This window comes from Protomyctophum parallelum (assembly GCF_964188405.1).
Source record: "Protomyctophum parallelum genome assembly, chromosome: 2".
NCBI classification, from domain to species: domain Eukaryota; kingdom Metazoa; phylum Chordata; class Actinopteri; order Myctophiformes; family Myctophidae; genus Protomyctophum; species Protomyctophum parallelum.
The window spans coordinates 41,933,120-41,954,602 of NC_139699.1; the positions used below are offsets into that span (position 1 = coordinate 41,933,120).

Genomic DNA, 21,483 nt, shown 5'->3' on the forward strand with positions numbered 1-21,483 from the left:
TTTTGGCCATGTTATCTGCTGGTGTTGATCAACTGACAGTGAAAACTGTCAGTGTGTTCAACACAGCCATCTTTTAAGAGTACATTGTGCTGACAATGGAGATACTAATCTTCCTTTCCAGCTCGATTTGGCACCTGCCCACAGTGCTAAAACTATCAGTAACTGGTGTACTGACCATGGTATTACTGTGCTTAACTGACCAGCCAACTGACCTGACCTAAACCCCACAGAGAATCTAGGTTGTATTGTCAAGAGGAAGGTGTGAAACCTGGGCTTCCATAACACCGCCCTCAATTGTGACAAAGGCTGATCACCTCCATGCCACGCCACATTGATGAAATAATTCGTTCAAAAGTTGCCCAGAACAAGTATTGACTGCATATTGTATATAATGTATTATAATATTATAATGTATTATATAACATAATACATTAATATACTTTTCAGATGGTCAACATTTCTTGTTTCTTTTTTGTCTCGTAAAATATTCTAATTTGTTGAGTAGGAGTTTTAGATTTTCATGAACTGTACACCATAATCATCAAGATTCAAACCCGAAAATTATACGTATTTGGCCGCCACGACCCCCATCTCAGAATATTTGGTTCCAGAAGCTACATTTAAAACATTTGCTGTGAAAGAATATATGTTCAAAGATTTGCAATTAGTTTCACGATTTTTCCACAGCTAAAGTATAAAATAATGGTTTAAAGTGGTTAAAAGCTGAGACACAAGATACGTTCCAGGGTTAGGTCTTCATCAGGGTCTTATGGTCTTCAGACGTTCTGTTATGCTATCCACTGGACAATAGGATACATTTATGACTGTACGGACAAGAACTGAAACACGCTAAAACCTTTATTTAAAACATTTATTCCTTTTGTACATCGTTCTTTACATTTACGATGATGCACTTTCCTCCAACCAATGGCATTTTAGAATAGTGTGGCAGCAGGAATGTGTCAGAAGTGGAGAAGTGCAGATCAGATGTTAGCTCCGTTTGGAACCTCATATCTACCCTTTAGCTCAGAGAAGAGGTTCCTTGGCCGGATATCCCTGCATCTGTAGAACGGGGGTTGAGCCTGTCCAAAAACAGTGGCGAAAACCCTTTTCGCAGTATAGTTTCCAAAAAATAAAGGTATCAGCACCGAGCTACAGATGATAAACTTAGGACAGGCACGTCAACTTTTAAGACAGGGGTGAAACAACGGCTTACAAAGCTAGTCTATGAATTGATTGCATAGGGCCTAAATAGAAACAAGACCACAAGGACTGTTTTGGTACTATCCCTTTTGAACGGAGTGTTTGGCTGTACTCTGTTACCGTTTTCACATTCATGTTCAATAAACCAATCAATCAATCAATTATGAAGTCAGCCAGTACCATGTTTTCCCAATGCAATCTTACGGAAGCAATATTGTGCATGCAGACGGGGGTCGACTGCACTGCATTTTTATTTAAGCCTGACTTAAGCAGTGGTTTTCATGCCCGTCTTAAAATTGTACGTGCCTGTCCTAAGTTTATCATCTGTAGCTCTGTTCTGATATCTTTACATTTTGGAAACGATACTGCGGCTCAACCCCTGTTCTACCCGCACAGGGATATCCTGACACGGAACCTCTTCCCGGAGCTCAAGCATAGATATGATGTTCCAAACAGAGCTAATCAGATGTATGGTCCATACATGAGGAGGAGGAGTGTGTCCTGAACGGTTGGAGACAGGAAGAAACAGGAGAGGACTACATGTGGTGATCCAGCATGGCGTCTAAAAGTCTTGCGCTGTTTGTGATCGCAGTGGTCACCACAATGAATTTATAACCTGGAGTGGAGAAAACAGTGGTCACCACAATGAATTTATAACCTGGAGTGGAGAAAACAGTGGTCACCACAATGAAATTTATAACCTGGAGTGGAGAAAACAATGGTCACCACAATGAATTTATAACCTGGAGTGGAGAAAACAGTGGTCACCACAATGAATTTATAACCTGGAGTGGAGAAAACAGTGGTCACCACAATGAATTTATAACCTGGAGTGGAGAAAACAGTGGTCACCACAATGAATTTATAACCTAGAGTGGAGAAAACAGTGGTCACCACAATGAATTTATAGCCTAGACCACGGGTAGGCAACCTTGGGCACGGGTGGCACAGGGAAGGGTAATCACTGGCACACTGGCTTAAGTGGAAGAGAGAGGATTCAACTAAAATGACTTTGTTAAATGTAACCAATTAAATGAAGTCCAAAATCCTGCACATAATTCTACATTCATTCAAACTCTGAACCTAGTCTAATGATCATTAGTACAATGTCCCCCTTATGCTGGAAATATCTTTATATTTGACATGGTGTCATAATTAAACGTAATGAATGTGTGCCACACTGACTATTTAGAAAATAAAAAAACATGGCACTACATTTCAAAAAGGTTAGTTTGGTATTCGAAAATTGTTTTATAGTCTCATTACAATTGCTTTATTTTTATTTTTCCTGTACTTTAAAATGTAGCCCACAAGTTTGAGTTGTTACGTCTGTACCTTTCTCTCTTCCAAGGAAGCGTAGCGCTGAAATCTCAGAGAAGGTGCAGCCGCCAAGGAACATGACCAGGATGATTCTCTGGGAATCGTTCTTAGCTCCGTTGCTGCCTGATTGGGGGGGTTACAGAATCAGAAACATAAGCAGGCTGATTCGCTGAGATCAGTTATTCAAACTAGTTAGGGTCCCGTTCAACGGCAAATCTATCTTCTGGGTCTTGAGCTAAAACAGTGGTTTTCAACCAGTGGTCCTTGAGGGGGTTCCAGGTGGTCCCCCAGCTAAATGATGGAGAGTTGGTAACCAAAAGGACCCTTATAGATCTTTAACGCTTGAAAGTGTTAAATTAAACCTGGTTTCAGTTTACCCTCTCAGGAGTTAAATTATTGATAAACATGTGTGCAAATTTACAAGAATTGTTATTTCGATCAACGTTTGCCTGTTATCTCTCCTAAATGGTACCAACACCAATACAGCATGAAATTGTGGACAAAATCGATAACAAACATATTGAGGCTGAATCTCATCAAATGGTGGTTCCGTGGCTCAAATGGCGAATAAATAATGGTCCTTGATATGAAAAGGGTTGAAAACCGGTGGTCTGACCTGTGACTGCAAACTCATTCCCGTTGAGCATCCTGGTGACTTCTTCAAGTCCCGTCCATCCATCTCTCTCCAGCACCTACAGCACAGATAAGACAACACACACAAGAAAGATTTGCAATGGCACTAATTATGTTCCATGTTTAATTTTAACTTGGGTTCCCTCTTAACGAACAATGTAATCGGTTTCTGTGTGTTTACAATTTACGATCAATTTACAATTTAGGCATTTAGCAGACAATCTTAATCCACTAAATCCAGACTCCAGAACAACACATGGTAATACATCAGATACATAAAAAATAGTCATCAAGAATCATACGTAAGCTAAGAACCTAACTTCCGTCTAACAGTGGAATATCTATATAATGAAACTGCGTATACACTATAGAGTGCTATGTCTACATAAAATGCTATTTACATTAAATAAGTTGAGCCTTTGCATACGACCTTAAGGTCGTCGAGGCAAGTGCTATGGCAAGTGCTACGGGCTAAGATGGAGTCTGAAGAGGTGGGTCTTCGGACTACGGCAGAATATTGGGAGTGAGTCTGCAGTTCTGATGGCAATGGGAAGTGCGTTCCATAGTTTTGGAGCCAGAAGGGAGAAGAGTTTGGGAAGTGTGGAGCGCTTTCCCGGCTGTTTTAGTGAATGTTCTTCCATTCATGTTGCGTTCATGTGTTATTATTGCCCACCTGTTCGATGAGTTTACAGCTCAGAGGGATGTAAGCCCCACTAAAGATGTAGGCCATGTCTCTTGGCACGCGGAGATCATATTCCTCATCTGATTTAGGCACCTGCATGGAAAGTAATGAGAGCGTTAACTACACCTCTTCACCGAAAACTGGACTATGAATATGCCTTTACTAGATGACCACAGAAGCAAGCTATGCAGAATCAACAAGAACTGATCATCAACTCTACAAGACTCTACAAGTCTACTACAGATTGACAATAATTATGTGATGACTGCAAGAACTCATTTCAACAGCAAGTGATGATTAGAAGAGAGAAGCTTTCACCAGCAATGACAGCACGTCTGCTAGCTACACCATGACACCAAGAATCTACCAGCTTCACAGAGGAGCCATGAGAGCAGCAGCACCAACATTGCCAATGCTGTACATTGCTGTTATAGCAGAGGAGATGAAATTGACACCATGGCAAACACCAAGAGACTTTTGCCACAGCACGAGACCAAGCCAAGCCACAGATACATGCTGTCATGTGGGAGCCATTGAACACCAGCCCAATGGAGATCGCTAGAAGACACATTAACCAAATTTACTTGTGGGTCAACTGAAAACAGAGAGAAAGGACAGGACTATTTCAAATTTGGATATGAATACAAAATATTAGCTTGTATAACATTAGTAGATGTCGCTCAGTCTGATGGCCGAATGCTAACCCTTCACTACGCTTGAGTTATATTTCGTCCTACAATTAATTCCGTTTTTATTTATGTTCGAGCAAATGGGTGAAAAACCCTCTGGGTGAGATCTGCATAAAATGTGTCAAGTAATTATTTTTATATCCATGTAGCGAAATGCGAAAGCAAATTCCATGTGATGAAATAGTAATCTGTAGGCTAGCCAAATATAGAATAGATAGCTGTATCAACATGTACTTGCTTTAATGTTTATTAATTTGTCATTCTATAAATCTTCTGTTGTGTCTAACTGTGGTTTCACTTACAAAAATAAAAAGTCTGGAACTGTAATGGATATTTTAGAATGCCAAATAGAATAGAATTGATGCATTATTGTGTATTTCTCTGCCTTCCGCATTCAGTCTCATTGAAGGACTGCAGCTGTCAATCTAACAGCTGACCTGACTTTAAAACATTAAACTTGCCCTCTGTAACTAAAATTACAAAATAATAACACCATAAATATTTTTTATTTCTTTCATAAACAGAGAATCTTTCACTCCATCTTGCCAGCAAGGTGATACCTAGGTGACACTTCCCATAGACAACCCATTCATCAAAACAGAAAAGTCCTCTCTAATTATATTAAACAACGTCAAAATCACCAACATTGCAGCTGTAGGGAAAGCTTGAATTATCCTCTTTCAATCTGTTTGTTTCATAAAAATCCACCGTAGACATTTTATGAGCTACTTGCGACAGGAGCAATCCCTATTGAGTGGAAGATCCTCTATTTATGAAAGAAATAAAATATTTAAGGTGTTTTCTTTTGTTTTTTTAGTAACAGAGGGGAATTATGTAAATTATGTAAATATAAGACATATTTGTCGTATTAGCCAGGAATCCTTTTAAGACAAGACTATAAGAACTGTCTGAGAATAGGGTTGAGGAGGCTTGCGCCCAGAGGGGCTGCCGGAATAGGCAAGGAGGCCTGTTCCTTACTATGTATGTTGTTACTCTGCTGAATCTTCTTAATAAATTCTCAACACTTCACCCTGAAAAACGTTGTCGTTCCTTCATCTTTGGAAGATTATTTAATCTACAACAATACATCATCTATATAATACACTGCCCTACAAGTGCAAGCAACTACGTTTTTTTTATGGGGTAAAATAATTACCTCATTAGTATAACTAGCCCTTACCCGTTGTGAGATATTTGGGGGTACTGCGCCCGGTGCGTTTTTAATTCACAAATAAATTCATTATTAATAATTAATGTGTCGAAAAAAGGGCTTCGTTAAGACCTCCATATTCATATGGTCAATGCCTGTGTGAAAAGTGGGAGTGATTGGTGCAGGCAATGAGGAGATAAGGTGGTGTTTCTGACAGACAGACAGATGATATGTCGATACCTCATTTGGCTGACCAGTTTGAAAGACCCATTTATCTTTTTTTCCCCCTTCTTCTTAATTTTTTTCCGCAGTTACTGCACTCTTGGCATGAAGTGCGCTCCAGAGGGATTGATGTGCAGAGAGGGAAGTGTGGCAGTTGTCCATAAATATCTTAACATGTACAAATCTCTGTATCTATGTCCATGTTTTGCTCATAAAAGGGGGGGATCTCTGCATGTATGTCTGTCTGTCTGTCTGTCTGTCTGTATGCATGCGTGCGTGCGTGCGTGCGTGCGTGCGTGCGTGCGTGCGTGCGTGTGTGTGTGTGTGTGTGTGCCTTTTCCCTCTATGTAGAAAATGGACCCTATGGACACTTTTGAAAAATAGCAAGGTTCAAGATTGCTTACCAGATTGAGTCTTCTACTCAATGCTCTAAAATTACTCTTCTTTGCCAAAGAAGAGAAGGCGTCAGTCATGACAGTCAACTTTCCTAAAGAAAGACAAATGGAATGAGGCAGGATATATAGTCAATCGTTATAATAAAATATTTAATCTATACAGATTGGCATTATGGAAGTAGAGGAGAAGAAACTAGAAAGGGAGTTGGACAGTAGCGCTGCACGATTCTTGCTCAAATGCTCAATTTTCCTCCACAATAATTGAGTTCAGGATTCTCACACGATTCAAAAATGTTCCATGAAAATATTTAATGTCTTTAGTCTGTAGTTGCTGAACATTACTACATTCAAAATGTGGCAGCTGGAGCAATAACTACTGTGGCTTTAAACAGACAACATCAAAGGGACTAGTGTAGTCACAACTACTGTGGCTTTAAACAGACAACATCAAAGGGACTAGTGGAGTCATTTTACACTTGGTTCCATGCAGCAGAGTTTGGTTGCATGCTGAAAATAGCCAATCTACAAGCGCACAACGCGTCGCAGTGCGATCGGCTATTTTCAGCAAGTGTAAAATCAGCCATTACGACGGCATCAAGGCCCGCCAAAAGACATAAATCAACTGTAGATTTAGTTGACGAAAATCTTATGATATTTAGTCAGCCAAATCTAGACAAACACTAAAACATTCCGGGTGACCGAAATGTGACTAAGGGCGCGTTCGGAAATGCGCCCTGAACGCACTGGTGTGCTCTCTTGTCGTTCATTTATTCAGTGCACTCAGTGCGTTGTCGTTCGAAAATCCAGTGCGCTGCGCACCGGGTGTGCCGAGTGCACGCACTGAGCAACCCTACCCTGAGGGTAGGGTTGCTCAGTGTGAATGGTGTGTTGTAACTGGTCGTTCGTAAATAAGGCACACTGAACGCACTCTGTGACGTCACCGCCCACCACACTCAACAAACTGACCACATTCCCGGTGCGCATAGCCGAACGCGCCCTAAAACTAAATGAAAGCGTATATTCAAGGGACTATGACTAAAATCAAATTTTGCTGCCAAAAATTCAACACTGCAAATCACCTCCGGTCCTCTCGTTGACCAGTTTGCCCACTTTGCTGTCCATGACGGTCAGCGTCTCTCCTGGCTGCTGCTCCACCAGCAGTCCTAACTGCTTCAGGTTGGCAAACGTCACGAGATGTTCCACTCCATAGCTCTGATAGGGCCAAACAAGGAACGGACCAAACATCTCAAACAAACAAAACAAAATGGTGCATTTATATAGCGCCTTTATACAAGGCGCTTCACATAGATTGGGTGAATGTAATGCACAATCTATGTAAAGTGCCTTAGATAAAAGCGCTATATAAATGCACCATTTACAATTTACCAACACAGTTGAGTTAACTGGCGCTCTAATTGGTTCATTAACTTAGATCCTGCCGTCTGAGGCTGAAACTTCAAAATAAAATGCCCAAAAAAAGCCATTTCACTACACCTTTAAGATGTGAGTTAAGGAGGCTCACCTGTAGATATTGCGCTTTTAATGATCGGTAATCTTTCGGCAGGAGCCCTGTCAGATAAAAAACAAAGTTGTTTTATTTATAGTAAAGAGGCCGGATTTGTTTTACTCTGGTGTGAAATACTAAGAACACTCACCGTTTTCCGTGAGAGACAGGAGACAGAGGAGTCTTAGACTTTCTACATTTGAAACCTTGACCAGAGAAACAATGAATTAATGACTGAGCAAGGTCAACATTAGAATGTTGTTGCACATTGTGGCAGATGTACAGTACAGTACAGTACAGGGGTTCTCAACCCGTGGGTCGAGAAATTATTTTGGGGGGGTCCCCAAATTATTTAATTTTTGCAACTGAATGGCTGGAGTTTACATAGTACGTGTAGTGCATGCATAAACTTTCCTTAATGATTATATCTGGTTTTAGTATTCATTTATGATATCTTTTCTCTAATATTAAGGTAATTTTTGCAGTCAGTTTGTATTGGGGGCAGGGGTCGCGAGACATGGCTAAAGCATTTCCGGGGGTCCCCAGCCAAAAACGTTTTTGGCTGGGGACCCCGGAAATGCTAAATAATTTGGCAAACCCCAGGTTGAGAACCCCTGGTATAGTACAGTACAGTAAGTACAGTAACAGTACAGTAGGCTACAGTACATCCGTACAGTATAGTATCATGCATGTGGTTAATGTTTTATGGATAGAATGATAAAATGAACCCACCTGTCTATTGATGTGCTCTTCTATGGCGTTAATGCATTCACGGATTTCAAACCCTTCCAGTAAGGCTGCAGACAGTGGCAGAAGAATACAGGATCATTGTAACATACTACAAACCCTTCTAGTAAGGCTGCAGCCTGCAGACAGTGGCAGAAGAATACAGGATTTGTAGAACTAATCATATTGTAATGACTGTGATTGACAAGAGATGAGTGCGTTACATCCTTATACACCAATGCATTTGAACCCATTTCAGGATAGGAACACATCTGTGTATCCTTAGCTTTTAAACCACTTTAACCATTCTTTTAATTTTTAGCTGTTGAAAAATAGCAGATCTACAATATTTTTGAAAATCTTTGAATATATACTCTATCACAGCAAACATTTTTAACTCAAATATGTGCTTCTGGGGGGGGGCCTGGAACAACATATTTTGAGATGGACCAAATACAGATAATTATGGGGGTCCTTGACATGAAAAAGGTGGAGCACCACTGACAGAAATATTTGATTTAGAAGACATTTGTAGAATCTGGTCTAGCTCTAATGCCTTCATTAGAGCTATGGAACCGTTCTCTGGTCCATAGCTCTAATGCCTTCATTAGAGCTATTCCTACGCTCACATAAATGCCGACCAGCCTCTCCTCTGTAGCGTAAATATAAAAATAGTTTTACCTACTCACAAAAACAAAGGCGGTTTGTGTAATTAGAAAGCCTACTTTCCTTAGTGAACGCAGTCTGAGCCCCCCACCACATGTGCGTCCACTAAGGAAAGTAGGCTTTCTAATTAAATAACCCGTCTTTGTATTGGGGTGTAGGTAAAACGTTCTTTATATTTCCGCTACAGAGGAGAGGCTGGTCTGCTTTTTCATGCGAGGGCTAGAAGCAAAGATTGGCAGAGCCTTAATGCAACGGCAGCAAAGGGCATTATAGGGCTATGGGCCAGAGCTAAATCTGGTCTCAGGTCTAAATGGGTTAATAAGAATTTGAAGGTTTTCAGAAAACCTGAGGTTAGGTTAGAATGGGCCTCAGGTCTAAATGAGTTATGGGTTCATTGTTCACAGGTTCAGTGACTGTTAATGACTTGATTGATTGATTTATTGTTAATTTATTTCCGTGTCCTGCACACAAAGTGCCCAACCCTCATGGGTGTTTAAGACACCATTTTACATTTCCAGCAAGTTTACATTATACTCATAGTACATTGACAAATGAAATCTGCCACATACAAAAAACTCCTTTAACAAAAGATATATCAATTTAGCTCATAATCATCTAACTCAAGGAAATCATCAAAGATAGAAGTCATCTCGTTAACAAATACTCCTCTTATGTCGTCACATTTACAAAAATAAAACAAAAAAGGTGCACCTTTTTTTCAATTTCACCAAGTTCACAGAACAAACAGTATCTCTCTTCCACTGGAGTGGCATTAAACCTGCCAGTCTCCAGTGCTAATGGTAATGTTCCTGACTGTATTTTGTGCACAGAGAGATCGTTGTTTAAATTATACTCCACATAATAGTCTGCCTTTATGAGACTAAGTTCACAATTTAGGTTATACCATATGTCACTACAGCATTTTTCTTTATACGTAGAAAACATTGTACTATACTATAGCAGCAATAGAAACTTGGCCTGCCGCTCCCAAAAAAGAAAGTTCTACAAACATAATTTAATAAGGCAAGCTTACAGTGTTCTGTCTTCAACATTTCCTGAAAGTCCTGCTTGGTTTTCTTTTTCATCATTGATTCACTCGCACCAATATCTGAAAAAAGGACCGTAGTAGCAGCACTTTTAGTGATTCAGTAATACTGAAATTCATGATTAAACAAGGAATGATTACATAGTAATAATGTGTCAGGTGAAACAGGCACTGTCTCCATTGTCCCCCTTTTTCTCTTTGTTTCCCCCCATATTATTATTTTAATAACGTGTACGTTTCTCTGGCGCAACCTCGGAGCCGTTCGTTTCCGACATTTTCGACTGTGCGTGGTTCAATGACTGTGTTTTGTTGTCGCTTATCTGCTCTCCAGCTCATAACACTAGCAGCTGTTGTCGCTTTGAGGCTTCGGTGGTAAACGCTTGCTCGCTGCGGTGCGGAAATACGCCCTTTCGCCGTGCGTGTGGCATAGCTTAGGAGGTAGTCAATCATACAACACTCCCATTGGCTTAGGCAGCGTGTGTGGCAGCCAATCAGGCTAGGCCGTCAGTGTGACTAGGTGGTGACGATGTAGTCTACACAAAAACAACCAATAGAATACTCACACGACTAAACAACAACCAATAGGAATATGACACGATTAAACAACAACCAATGAGAATACAGAACCTACGCAAACTGAGGAGCCGGTGTTCTTGCTTTAAGCCTTTCAGCTCCTCTGAAACAAAGGTCTTCATCTGTTTAATGTCCATCCCACGGCGTTTCTGGAGAAGAATGGAAAAACCATTGGATTGAAGAAAAACATTGGCCTCGCGCTTATAGTTCATTTTCAATGAGACCTGCGTTTTTGCATGGAGAAATTGCGGTGCGACAACCATAGACTGTAAAAAATATGGACAAAGCGTTCCCCGGGTCTAACATGAACGTAAAATGAAGCCTGTAATAATATGCTAATTCCTGATGTAAGTCGCCATCTTTGGTACCAGCTGGCCATTGGCTGGCTCCGTTTTGTATACCAGCTGGTCATTGGCTGCCCAGACAACGAGGCGGGACTTCCCCCCTTCTTCTCAGTTGGTTTTTATTTTGACTCGAGTGGGAGGGGAATCCCGATCATAGACTGTAATGGTAGCCACGCCCCTCAGAACATACGCGATGTTTTTTTTTCTTTATGGTCATTTTTTTAATTAATGGGACCATAATTTTCCAAAAAGAATATTATGACATTAGAAATGAGACTTTAAACTAGTGACTGGAAGAAGAAAGTATTCATGACCATGTTTATTAAGGTAATACAGTCTAGGTGAAGTTGGGCCAAAATACATGGGCCTCTATGGAGCTATGGGGCTTTTTGGGTCCGGTCCAGCGCCACAACAGGCCATTATATGAACTACCGATTTCAAATGAGGCTTCACGAAATATCTGGCTGACTGCCCCCCTGGCGACAACGCAAGCGTAAACTATTTACGTGAGTGCGGTCCCGTGACTCACCAGACCTGGATTCTGTTTAGCTTTTTTTTTTAACGCTTGCGTTGTTACGCCCCTCTTGAGCAGACCTGGAGGAGACCTGTGTTGATCCAGGCAACAACGCCTGCTTCCCTCGATTCCCGTTTGAAAGGCCTTTAATGCATGTCAAACTGGGGGTCCTTGAAATTGAACAGGTTGATAATCACTGCTAAAGCCGTAAAAATCCTCTCTTATGGGGGTCCCTGGCATATAATTTTCAAATGGGGGTCCGTGGGCAAATTACTGTCACTTTCGCGGTCCTTGACAATTGACATGAAAAGAGAGATCTCCATGTGGGACATAGACAGATAGTTAAAACGGGTGCTATGACAAGTTGACAACGGTATTAGGTTCCCAAGTTGCATCTTTCTCAAGTAGGCCGGTGGCCGACGGGCACGTACAGGTCTAGTGAAAGTTAAATGCGTGGCCTGGCTATGCAAGATTGTGTTAAGAAGATGTATCCCATGTGCTCTTCTCACACTCACATCGTAAGCAGACTGGAGATTCTTGGCTTTTTGACTGAGAAATCCAAAGACGTTGGAGAAATGCTCGTTTCTGATTTCATTGAACACCTAAAAGAGAGAAATCATGGTTCAGAACAGGAAGTCACGTAGAAACAAAGAGTCAAAGGTGAGATGAGGAAATGGATGGTGCTGACCTACCTTGTCTTGAGAGTTCAGCATCACTTTTAAGCTTTTATCTGAAGATGTAACGTCAGGTCCAAACTCCACGCAACCTACACAACAAATATTATTTATTATTTGACTATACACAACATTTGCTGCACAGAAATACATGAACACAAATGACAGAATTCACCTGATGATGTCATATTCACAGTGGTGGACTTAACCCATTTAGGACTGACACCGATTCTAAAAACGAAAAAGTCTTCTAAATCCTAAAAGTTTTCTGAAAAACCTATGTTTCTAACCCCCATCTGAAAATATGTTGTTCCAGAGGACACCCTCTATAAGCAAAGAATTGAGTTAAAAACGGCAAAGATTTGTGCCACATCTTGAGGATTTTTCAAAAATAGCAGATCTACAAGCTCGTAGCGTGGCACTCGGTGCCGCGCTGTGAGTTTGTAGATCTGCTACTTTTCAATAGCTAAATTATAACATAATGTTTAAAACAACAAAAAGGGGTTCCCGTTACTGTATGGATTAAGTAAGTCTGGAATGTGCATCGAGTGTACGCAAGTACAAAAGTATTGGCATCGACATGTACTGAAAGTACCAAAAGTTCGATTCCCGCTGGGGACGCTGTGGGCACTGGGGGCTCTGTGGACGCTGGGGGCGTGTTCTCTCCTCCGCGTCATCGGTGCCCATACCCGAGGTGGGGTTGGCGAAAGGGCCTTTCGGTGAGGAGTTTGCATGTTCCCCTTATGTCCCCTATAGGGTAGGTACCCTCACAAAAACCTGCAGTAATCCTGGTCTCTAAACTACCTCCCCCTGGCCAGCCGGGGCGCCTGATGGAGGGGAAAGGAACTGGTCGGAATAACGTGTTCCTCCCCCCTGTCAGGTGAAAAGAAGCAGCTTGGACTCCTCATGCATAGAAGGGAGCATGAGGTCTGTCTCCTGCCCGAGGACGTGTAGTGCACAGGATTACATTAGATAATTGAAACTGGGTGAAAACATGGGTTGAAAAATCGTGGGATAAAAATGTTTTTTTTTAAAGGAAGCCGAAAAGTACAATATTTGGATCCAAGATGTAGTGGAGTAGAAGTAAAAGTATTGGAAACTGGAAATATTCCAGTAAAGTAAAAGTACCTAAAGATTTTACTTTAAGTACAGTACTTGAATAAATGTACTGTAGTTACTTTACGCTACTGTACATTCCACACAAGTCTGCAACATTTCACTCAACCAGGTCATGGTAGGTCAAGGTCACCATCCTTTTCTTGTCCAGGAGACAACACACACACACACACACACACGCACGCACACTGCACACTGCACACTGCACACTTACCACATTTGATTCTAAATATGTCGTCGACTAGTCCTTCGTAGACCACCTGCGAGCACAGCGGGGTGACAAGGTCCACATCTACAGAGTCAATGGAGAAGATAAACCTTAAACCAGTGTCTGTCTGCAAACTAAACAGTAGAGGTGCTCCCATCAACTTTTTATCACAGATTGTTTATCTCATGATCGGCCGATACCGGCGTAAGAGGCAAATTTAACCGTCCACTTTCTTTTAATATATCTGACACCTCCGTTTCTCGCCCCGAAGCTTGCCCGACCACGGGCAATGAGAAAGACCATTAAACTGTACCTCTGTCAATGAGAAAGACCTTTAAACTGCACCTCTGTCAATGAGAAAGACCTTTAAACTGTACCTCTGTCAATGAGAAAGACCATTAAACTGTACCTCTGTCAATGAGAAAGACCTTTAAACTGTACCTCTGTCAATGAGAAAGACCTTTAAACTGTACCTCTGTCAATGAGAAAGACCATTAAACTGTACCTCTGTCAATGAGAAAGACCTTTAAACTGTACCTCTGTCAATGAGAAAGACCATTAAACTGTACCTCTGTCAATGAGAAAGACCTTTAAACTGTACCTCTGTCAATGAGAAAGACCATTAAACTGTACCTCTGTCAATGAGAAAGACCTTTAAACTGCACCTCTGTCAATGAGAAAGACCTTTAAACTGTACCTCTGTCAATGAGAAAGACCTTTAAACTGTACCTCTGTCATGATTGAACCCTACAAACCCTCCCGCGCACTCAGATCAGCCAACGCAGGGAAGCTGGAAGTACCCTCACTAAAAACGCCGGGACAACGCTCCACACGTCCCAAACTCTTCTCCCTTCTGGCTCCAAAACTGTGGAATGCACTTCCCATTGCAGTCAGAACTGCAGCATCACTCCCAATCTTCCGCCGTAGCCTGAAGACCCACCTTTTCAGACTCCATCATGGCCCATAGCACTTACCCTAAACCCTTAGATAGCATTTCTGTTGGATTATATAGCATTTGATACAGACTTATAGCACGTTATGTAGACAGCACTGTAATTGTATTGTATGTAGTCATAGCACGCCATAGTACACATGTATAGCATAGTAGTAAAGATGTATAGTTTATATGTATAAGTGTATGTATAGTTTCACTATATAGATATTCCACTGTTACTTTCTTAGCTTACGCATGTTTCATGATAAATACTTTTATGTGATGTATTCCCATGCTTTTGTTTTTGCTCAAATGTAAGTCGCTCTGGATTAAGAGCGTCTGCTAAATGCCTAAATTGTAAATTGTAAATTGTAAATGAGAAACACCTTTAAACTGTACCTCTGTCAATGAGAAAGACCATTAAACTGTACCTCTGTCAATGAGAAAGACCTTTAAACTGTACCTCTGTCAATGAGAAACACCTTTAAACTGTACCTCTGTCAATGAGAAACACCTTTAAACTGTACCTCTGTCAATGAGAAAGACCTTTAAACTGTACCTCTGTCAATGAGAAAGACCTTTAAACTGTACCTCTGTCAATGAGAAAGACCTTTAAACTGCACCTCTGTCAATGAGAAAGACCTTTAAACTGCACCTCTGTCAATGAGAAAGACCTTTAAACTGCACCTCTGTCAATGAGAAAGACCTTTAAACTGTACCTCTGTCAATGAGAAAGACCTTTAAACTGTACCTCTGTCAATGAGAAACACCTTTAAACTGTACCTCTGTCAATGAGAAACACCTTTAAACTGTACCTCTGTCAATGAGAAACACCTTTAAACTGCACCTCTGTCAATGAGAAAGACCTTTAAACTGTACCTCTGTCAATGAGAAACACCTTTAAACTGTACCTCTGTCAATGAGAAACACCTTTAAACTGTACCTCTGTCAATGAGAAAGACCTTTAAACTGCACCTCTGTCAATGAGAAAGACCTTTAAACTGTACCTCTGTCAATGAGAAAGACCTTTAAACTGTACCTCTGTCAATGAGAAAGACCTTTAAACTGCACCTCTGTCAATGAGAAACACCTTTAAACTGTACCTCTGTCAATGAGAAAGACCTTTCCAATTTCAGCTTGACAGGCTTTCTTTTCTCCTTCTTCTACCTGCTCTCTCCAGGACTCATATGCCATCTGGTTAAAAACACACACAGGGGGAGAGAGAGAGAGAGAGAGAGAGAGAGAGAGAGAGAGAGAGAGAGAGAGAATTAACAACAACTAAGTCCTTTACCTAAAGGTGTATTTCACTTAAAATAAAACACTTCTGGTGTCATTGTAATGTCTACTCAGGCTTTTGTGTACTGTGCACCCCCAGACAGTGTTTCTTTCATGTTTATGAAGCTTGTCATGGTGTGTGTTCATACTGTATGTGTGGTACTACCGTAGAGCATCGTCCTATCCCGTACACCCTGGAGAAAGGACCGTAAAGGGTGTGTAGGAGATGGAGGGCACTGCCTGCTGTCCTCACCCAACGCTGGTCCCCTTCCTAGGACAACACACCTTATGTTACGGTTACTTAACACAGTGGTTCCCAAAGTGTGACCCCAGGGGTCCTTGAGGGAGTTCCAGGGGGTCCCCAGCTAAATGATAGTTTGGAACAAAATGGACCCTTATGGGTCTGTAACTCTGAGTGTACAAATGGGACAGGGTCCCTTTGTACACTCTCAGAGTTAAATAAACATTGATTTTACAATATAAATTGGGGTCCCAGAGATAGAAATGCCATTTAATGGGGGTCTGTAGACTAATATGCATGTCAAACTGGGGGTCCTTGAAATTAAACGGGTTGAGTGTCACTGCTAGAGGCGTAAAAACCTTCTCTTATGGGGGTTCTCCTGGCATATCTTTTCAAATGGTGGTCCGCGGGCTAATTAGTGTCAAGTTGGGGGTCCTTGACATGAAAAATGTTGGTAACTACTGACTTAACACCAGCTGTTCTTAAAAAAATAAATCACACACGTGTGAAGTGAGGGGCGCTCTTATCATACGTCATCATACAATATCTCATTCTGGCCAATCACAATTTGCGACCTCACTTTTGTCTTCAATGTTTTTGTTCACACAAACCCTCAAAGCTGGATCATTTAAAGGCCTTTTCAGACTAGAACGTTACCAGAAAGTTGTCCCGAAAGAATTCGGGGAGCTCCAGGCTGATGATGTCATCATCCAGGGGGAGGAGATAGAAGGCCCACTCATCTGTGGTCACGTCTACCCAAAAACACAGACAGAGGAACTTTTATTTTGAAATGCATATTAGTCTCTAAGCATCATCATTACTCTAAACTAAGCATTTATTGTGGAAGGCATCAAGCCACCACGCATCATTACTCTGAATCAAAGGTCATAGTTCAGAGGTCACATACCACCATATGTGCCTTGCTCCTCCAATACTGCATCACACGCATAGAACTGGAAGTTCACACACACACACACACACACACACACACACACACACACACACACACACACACACACACACACACACACACACACACACACACACACACACACACACACACACACACACACACAGTAAGCTATTTGATTTTACTATTGCTAGTAAATAGCTATACATCACATTCAAGGTTGATATATGATATATATATATATCTCGAAAACCTACCTCGAAAAAGTAATTCATGCATTTATATCCTCACGCCTAGACTATTGTAATGCTATGTGCTCTGGGCTCAGCAAAAAAGCCATAGCTCGCCTACAAATGGTACAACATTCTGCAGCGAGACTGCTGACAAACACGAGAAGGCATGAACACATCACTCCTGTCCTGGCCTCCCTTCATTGGTTGCCAGTACAACCCCCCACGTACCCTCAGATCGTTGGGTAGGGGACGGGGTCTCTATTTATTTTAGTTATATCTTAACTGTACCCATCTTGTATCTGGCCATGATTACAGCAGTTGGTACTGTTTGGTACGTTATCTGAATTTCCCAATGGAGATCACTAAAGGTTGATATAATGGTATATCTGTGCTTCTGGAGCTTACTGTATTTTATCCACAGTATTTAGGAAGCTCAAAGTAGTTAAAGTACACACATTTCATAGCCTGGGTTCCAACTTCCAGCCTGAAAACACAGCGAATCAGGCTGCTACCCAAGCTACGAATTTCACTGCCTGCAAAGGTAACAGTATGTGTCACAAGGAAAACATGAGAACATATCAGTTTCCTTTATAGGACAGAATGAAATAAATAACCACTTGAACCCCAGCATCCCCATTCTGGAAGGGGGGGGCATTAGCCTAAAAGATCAGATCTACAAGCTCACACCGCAAAGAGATTTGGTGTTGATGGAAAAAGAAACACACCTACGTAGTACGTACAGTGCAACTCAGGTCCGTTTTGCAAAGGGTGGTTAAGCATGTAGTGATATCAAATACATTCTAAACATCAAACTATGCCGCGGCACTGCACCCACTTTGAGAACCACTACTGTATGTACTGTACCTTCTGAGGGCTAAATATGATCTTGTATTGTCTGGACCTTCCGGCTGACTTGTCTGCATTTACTACATCTGGAAAAGAGAGAAGAATGCCATCAAATAAACACATTGGTTTTAAATAATTCAACAGGCAAATAAATAGTGGAGACTGGATAATCAGCCTTTGTGTTGAAAACGGGTTCCACCACTGTACTCACCACATATCCACTTCACGGTTCGTATTCTTGGACGAATGAGGAAACAAAGCCTACGTGAACAAAATACAACATTAACAAGCGGTCGCTGCGAGAATAAGACTATTATTGAATTATGCCAGGCCTCGGACACACATCACTCACTTACTGGTCAGAGCAGCTGACAATAGGTTTATGTTCCACTTTGTAGAGTTTGTCAACTTCATGTTGCTGCAACAGAAGACATAAAACAACATCATTTTAAGCGGAGCCTGCAGTTAGCACAGAACCTCTCTAGGATCAATACACTGCCTGCAGTTACTGTAGTACAGAACGCGGCTGCCAGACTCATCACTGGAACTAGTTCAAGGTCTGAACACATTACCCCGGTGCTGGCCTCACTGTAACTGTAACTTGTAGAATTGATTTTAAAATTGTACTGCTAACTTTTAAAGCTCCAAATGGCCTGGCACTGCAGTACCTAGCTAAACTATACTGGAACCCCATGTGCCTGTTCGGGTTGAGACGGGACGAGACTGTTTCAGCTTTCGTCCTGAGTGGTGTGATATGTCCTGTTGCACGTCGACCCACGTTGACCTAAGTGATTCAACTGGTTCAATTCAATTCAATATTTATTAACAGTTTGAAGAATCATAGTACATTTAAAGCACAACTCAATACAAAACTTAACTGTGGACTGGACGACGTCACACAATAAAGCATTAAACTTGTTTACAATAGGGTCCTCCATTGCCATGCAACTCCTCGCAACTGTTTGGTTAGAAGGAGTTGCATGGCTACCCAATGGTGTGGTTTGGTTTGGGCTTAAGATGACCAAGGGCGACAAGGCCTTTGCAAGTAGGGCTCCCAGACTGGAACAGCCTCCCATTGGACCTTAGGTTTGCTAGCTCCTTAACTCTTTTAAAAAACCAAATTAAAGACCCATTTGTATAGGAAAGCCTTCTTTAAACGCCAAACGATGTACTGTATGCATTTCAGTTCCACTGACACTGTATTTGTACTCTGCCTTGTTGTTATAACTGATTATTATGTATCATGAATGATTCACTGTTGTTTTTATATTGTTGAGCACTTTGTGACTTTGTCTGAAAAGGTGCTGTATAAATAAAGTGCACTGTTACAGCAGGTGGAAGAATTGCAGATGTTAAGGTTTTACCTTGAGTGTCGTGACATTTGCAATGCGATCCAGGGGGCTCATCAAGTCTGCATCGATGAACAGGTCCTTCTTGCCAGGTAGCTGCGACACAAACACACATAAACTCCCATTTAGACCTGACCGCAAACATTATATGTAATTGGCCACCGACCCCCATCTGAAAATATGTTGTTCCAGGGACCCGCCCAGAAGCAAAGATTTGAGTTAAAAACGTTCTATCTGAAAGAATATATATTCAAAGATTTGCGCCACATTTTCCCGATTTTTCAAAAATAGCAGATCTACAAGCTTGTAGCGTGGCACTCGGTGCCGCGCTATGAGATTGTAGATCTGCTGGGAAAAATTAATGGGGACTGCGTCTGCGACGCTCTATATAGGCTACAGTAGGCCTACCAAGTCGGCCATACCACCCCATGACCGAAATTAGCATTTTCAAACAAAATGTGAGTCGCCAGAGGAGTTTAATAACAAAATTATAGGCAATAATAGGCCTATGGTCGAATATGACATCAAGGTATTTACTTTCTGGATGGGAACCCCTTTTGGTGTTTTAAAGGTATATTCAGTGATTTCACTTAATTCAAATATCACTTATTTTTTTGTTTTGTTTTGATAATCCTCTCTACTATAGAGTGTGCTGACCATATAAGGAGTTCCTCCCTGTCCCCAGTTAACCCCTGGGGGTCAAAAAACCTTAGGTTTCGTTTTTGGCTCTGTATCCTGATTGGATGAAAGGCTTAGGTCCCAGCCAAAAACGAAACCTAAGGTTTTTTGAGTGAAATCACTGAATATACCTTTAAGCACTTTAGCTATTGAAAAATAGCAGATCTTCAAGCTCATAATGAGCTTGTAGATCAGATTTTTTGAAAGATCGTGAAAATGTGGCGCAAATTTGGAATATGTACTTTCAGAGCGAACATTTTAAATCAAATCTTTGCTTCTGGGGGTCCCTAGAACTACATATTTTCTGATGGGGGTCGGAGGCCAAATACGCTACATATAATTTCTGGGGTCCTTGACATGAAATAGTTTGAGCACCACTGACAGAAACAGGTTTTTAGAAGACATTTTGTAGAATCGTCTAAATTATGGGTTAAGTAATACAACTCCCTGTTCCGTCCTTAGAGGTCCCGTCCCACACAAACGATACTTCTGTGTCTCAAATGAACAGTTTGGATCTGGTCAAACACACGCAGATGCACAGTGACATCTATAGGTATGCGAGGTGGTAACATTCACATGTCATGCACCCACCTGTTCTAGCAGGTAAATGAGCTGGTCTCTGGCCAGTCTCTTGAGCAGAGAGAAATCTGGGAGTTCAGGAGAGTCCCTCCTGATGCTGTGACTGTGAGCCATGGGCAGCTGAGACAGAGAGAGAGAGAGAGAGAGGTGGGGGTTGAGTGAGTGAGTGCAGCCTGCAGGTGTGCAGGTTAACACCCCCCGTGCAAAACACACAGTGAACTTCAATGTCATGGGTGCTCTGTCTCTGTTTTCCATAGAAGTGTTATATTTGCACGTCTTTAAATGTTCTTTCTGATTAATTGAAAATGGAGGACTCATGTAAACAAGTCTTAGTGCTTTTTTTCAGGGTTTATCCTCTTAGCCTTAGAAGATTTTGTATTGGCCTGTACTTTCCTTGAACTGTACCCATTCTACATAGCCTACTGACACTGTTAATATATGTTTTGTTTAATTAATCAGTCAATGTTGTTCTCCTTTGGCGACGTGTCAGTCATCTTTAGCTAGCTCACGTTAGCATAATAAATATTGGGATGAAGGGACATTAATTTGTACCACGCTTTTCCATAAAGTATTTACGTTTATCGTGCATGCAGTGGACGAAGTATTTACACAATAATAAACAATGTCATTCAGTGGCAACGAAACACTGGATTAAAATAAAATACAATCTACTTACTTCCGTGGTTAGCGATGGAGCTGTGTGTGCTGTAGTGGTGGCCGGGTCATCAACAACGCTTGGCTTGTTTCTCCCAGGACCCAATTCAGGAACGTACC

General features: G+C 41.4%; 1 protein-coding gene across 1 annotated transcript; it reads right to left on the bottom strand.

Annotated features, from left to right (window-relative positions):
• Positions 1-895: 895 nt before the first annotated feature.
• vps33b (VPS33B late endosome and lysosome associated) lies at positions 896-21,420 on the bottom strand. The gene is made up of 24 exons (XM_083760144.1): positions 21,386-21,420; positions 20,722-20,829; positions 19,468-19,548; positions 18,460-18,521; positions 18,315-18,364; positions 18,122-18,189; positions 17,022-17,067; positions 16,772-16,866; positions 16,040-16,144; positions 15,702-15,792; positions 13,671-13,748; positions 12,359-12,432; positions 12,182-12,268; positions 10,867-10,957; positions 10,224-10,298; positions 8,531-8,595; positions 7,950-8,004; positions 7,817-7,863; positions 7,374-7,506; positions 6,304-6,386; positions 3,830-3,931; positions 3,140-3,215; positions 2,539-2,646; positions 896-1,819 (listed from the first exon to the last, which is right to left on the bottom strand). Exons 2-24 carry the CDS (start codon positions 20,821-20,823, stop codon positions 1,740-1,742), a joined length of 1,854 nt encoding a protein of 617 aa, XP_083616270.1. The 5' UTR covers positions 20,824-20,829; positions 21,386-21,420; the 3' UTR covers positions 896-1,739.
• Between the last annotated feature and the right edge of the window lie 63 nt (positions 21,421-21,483).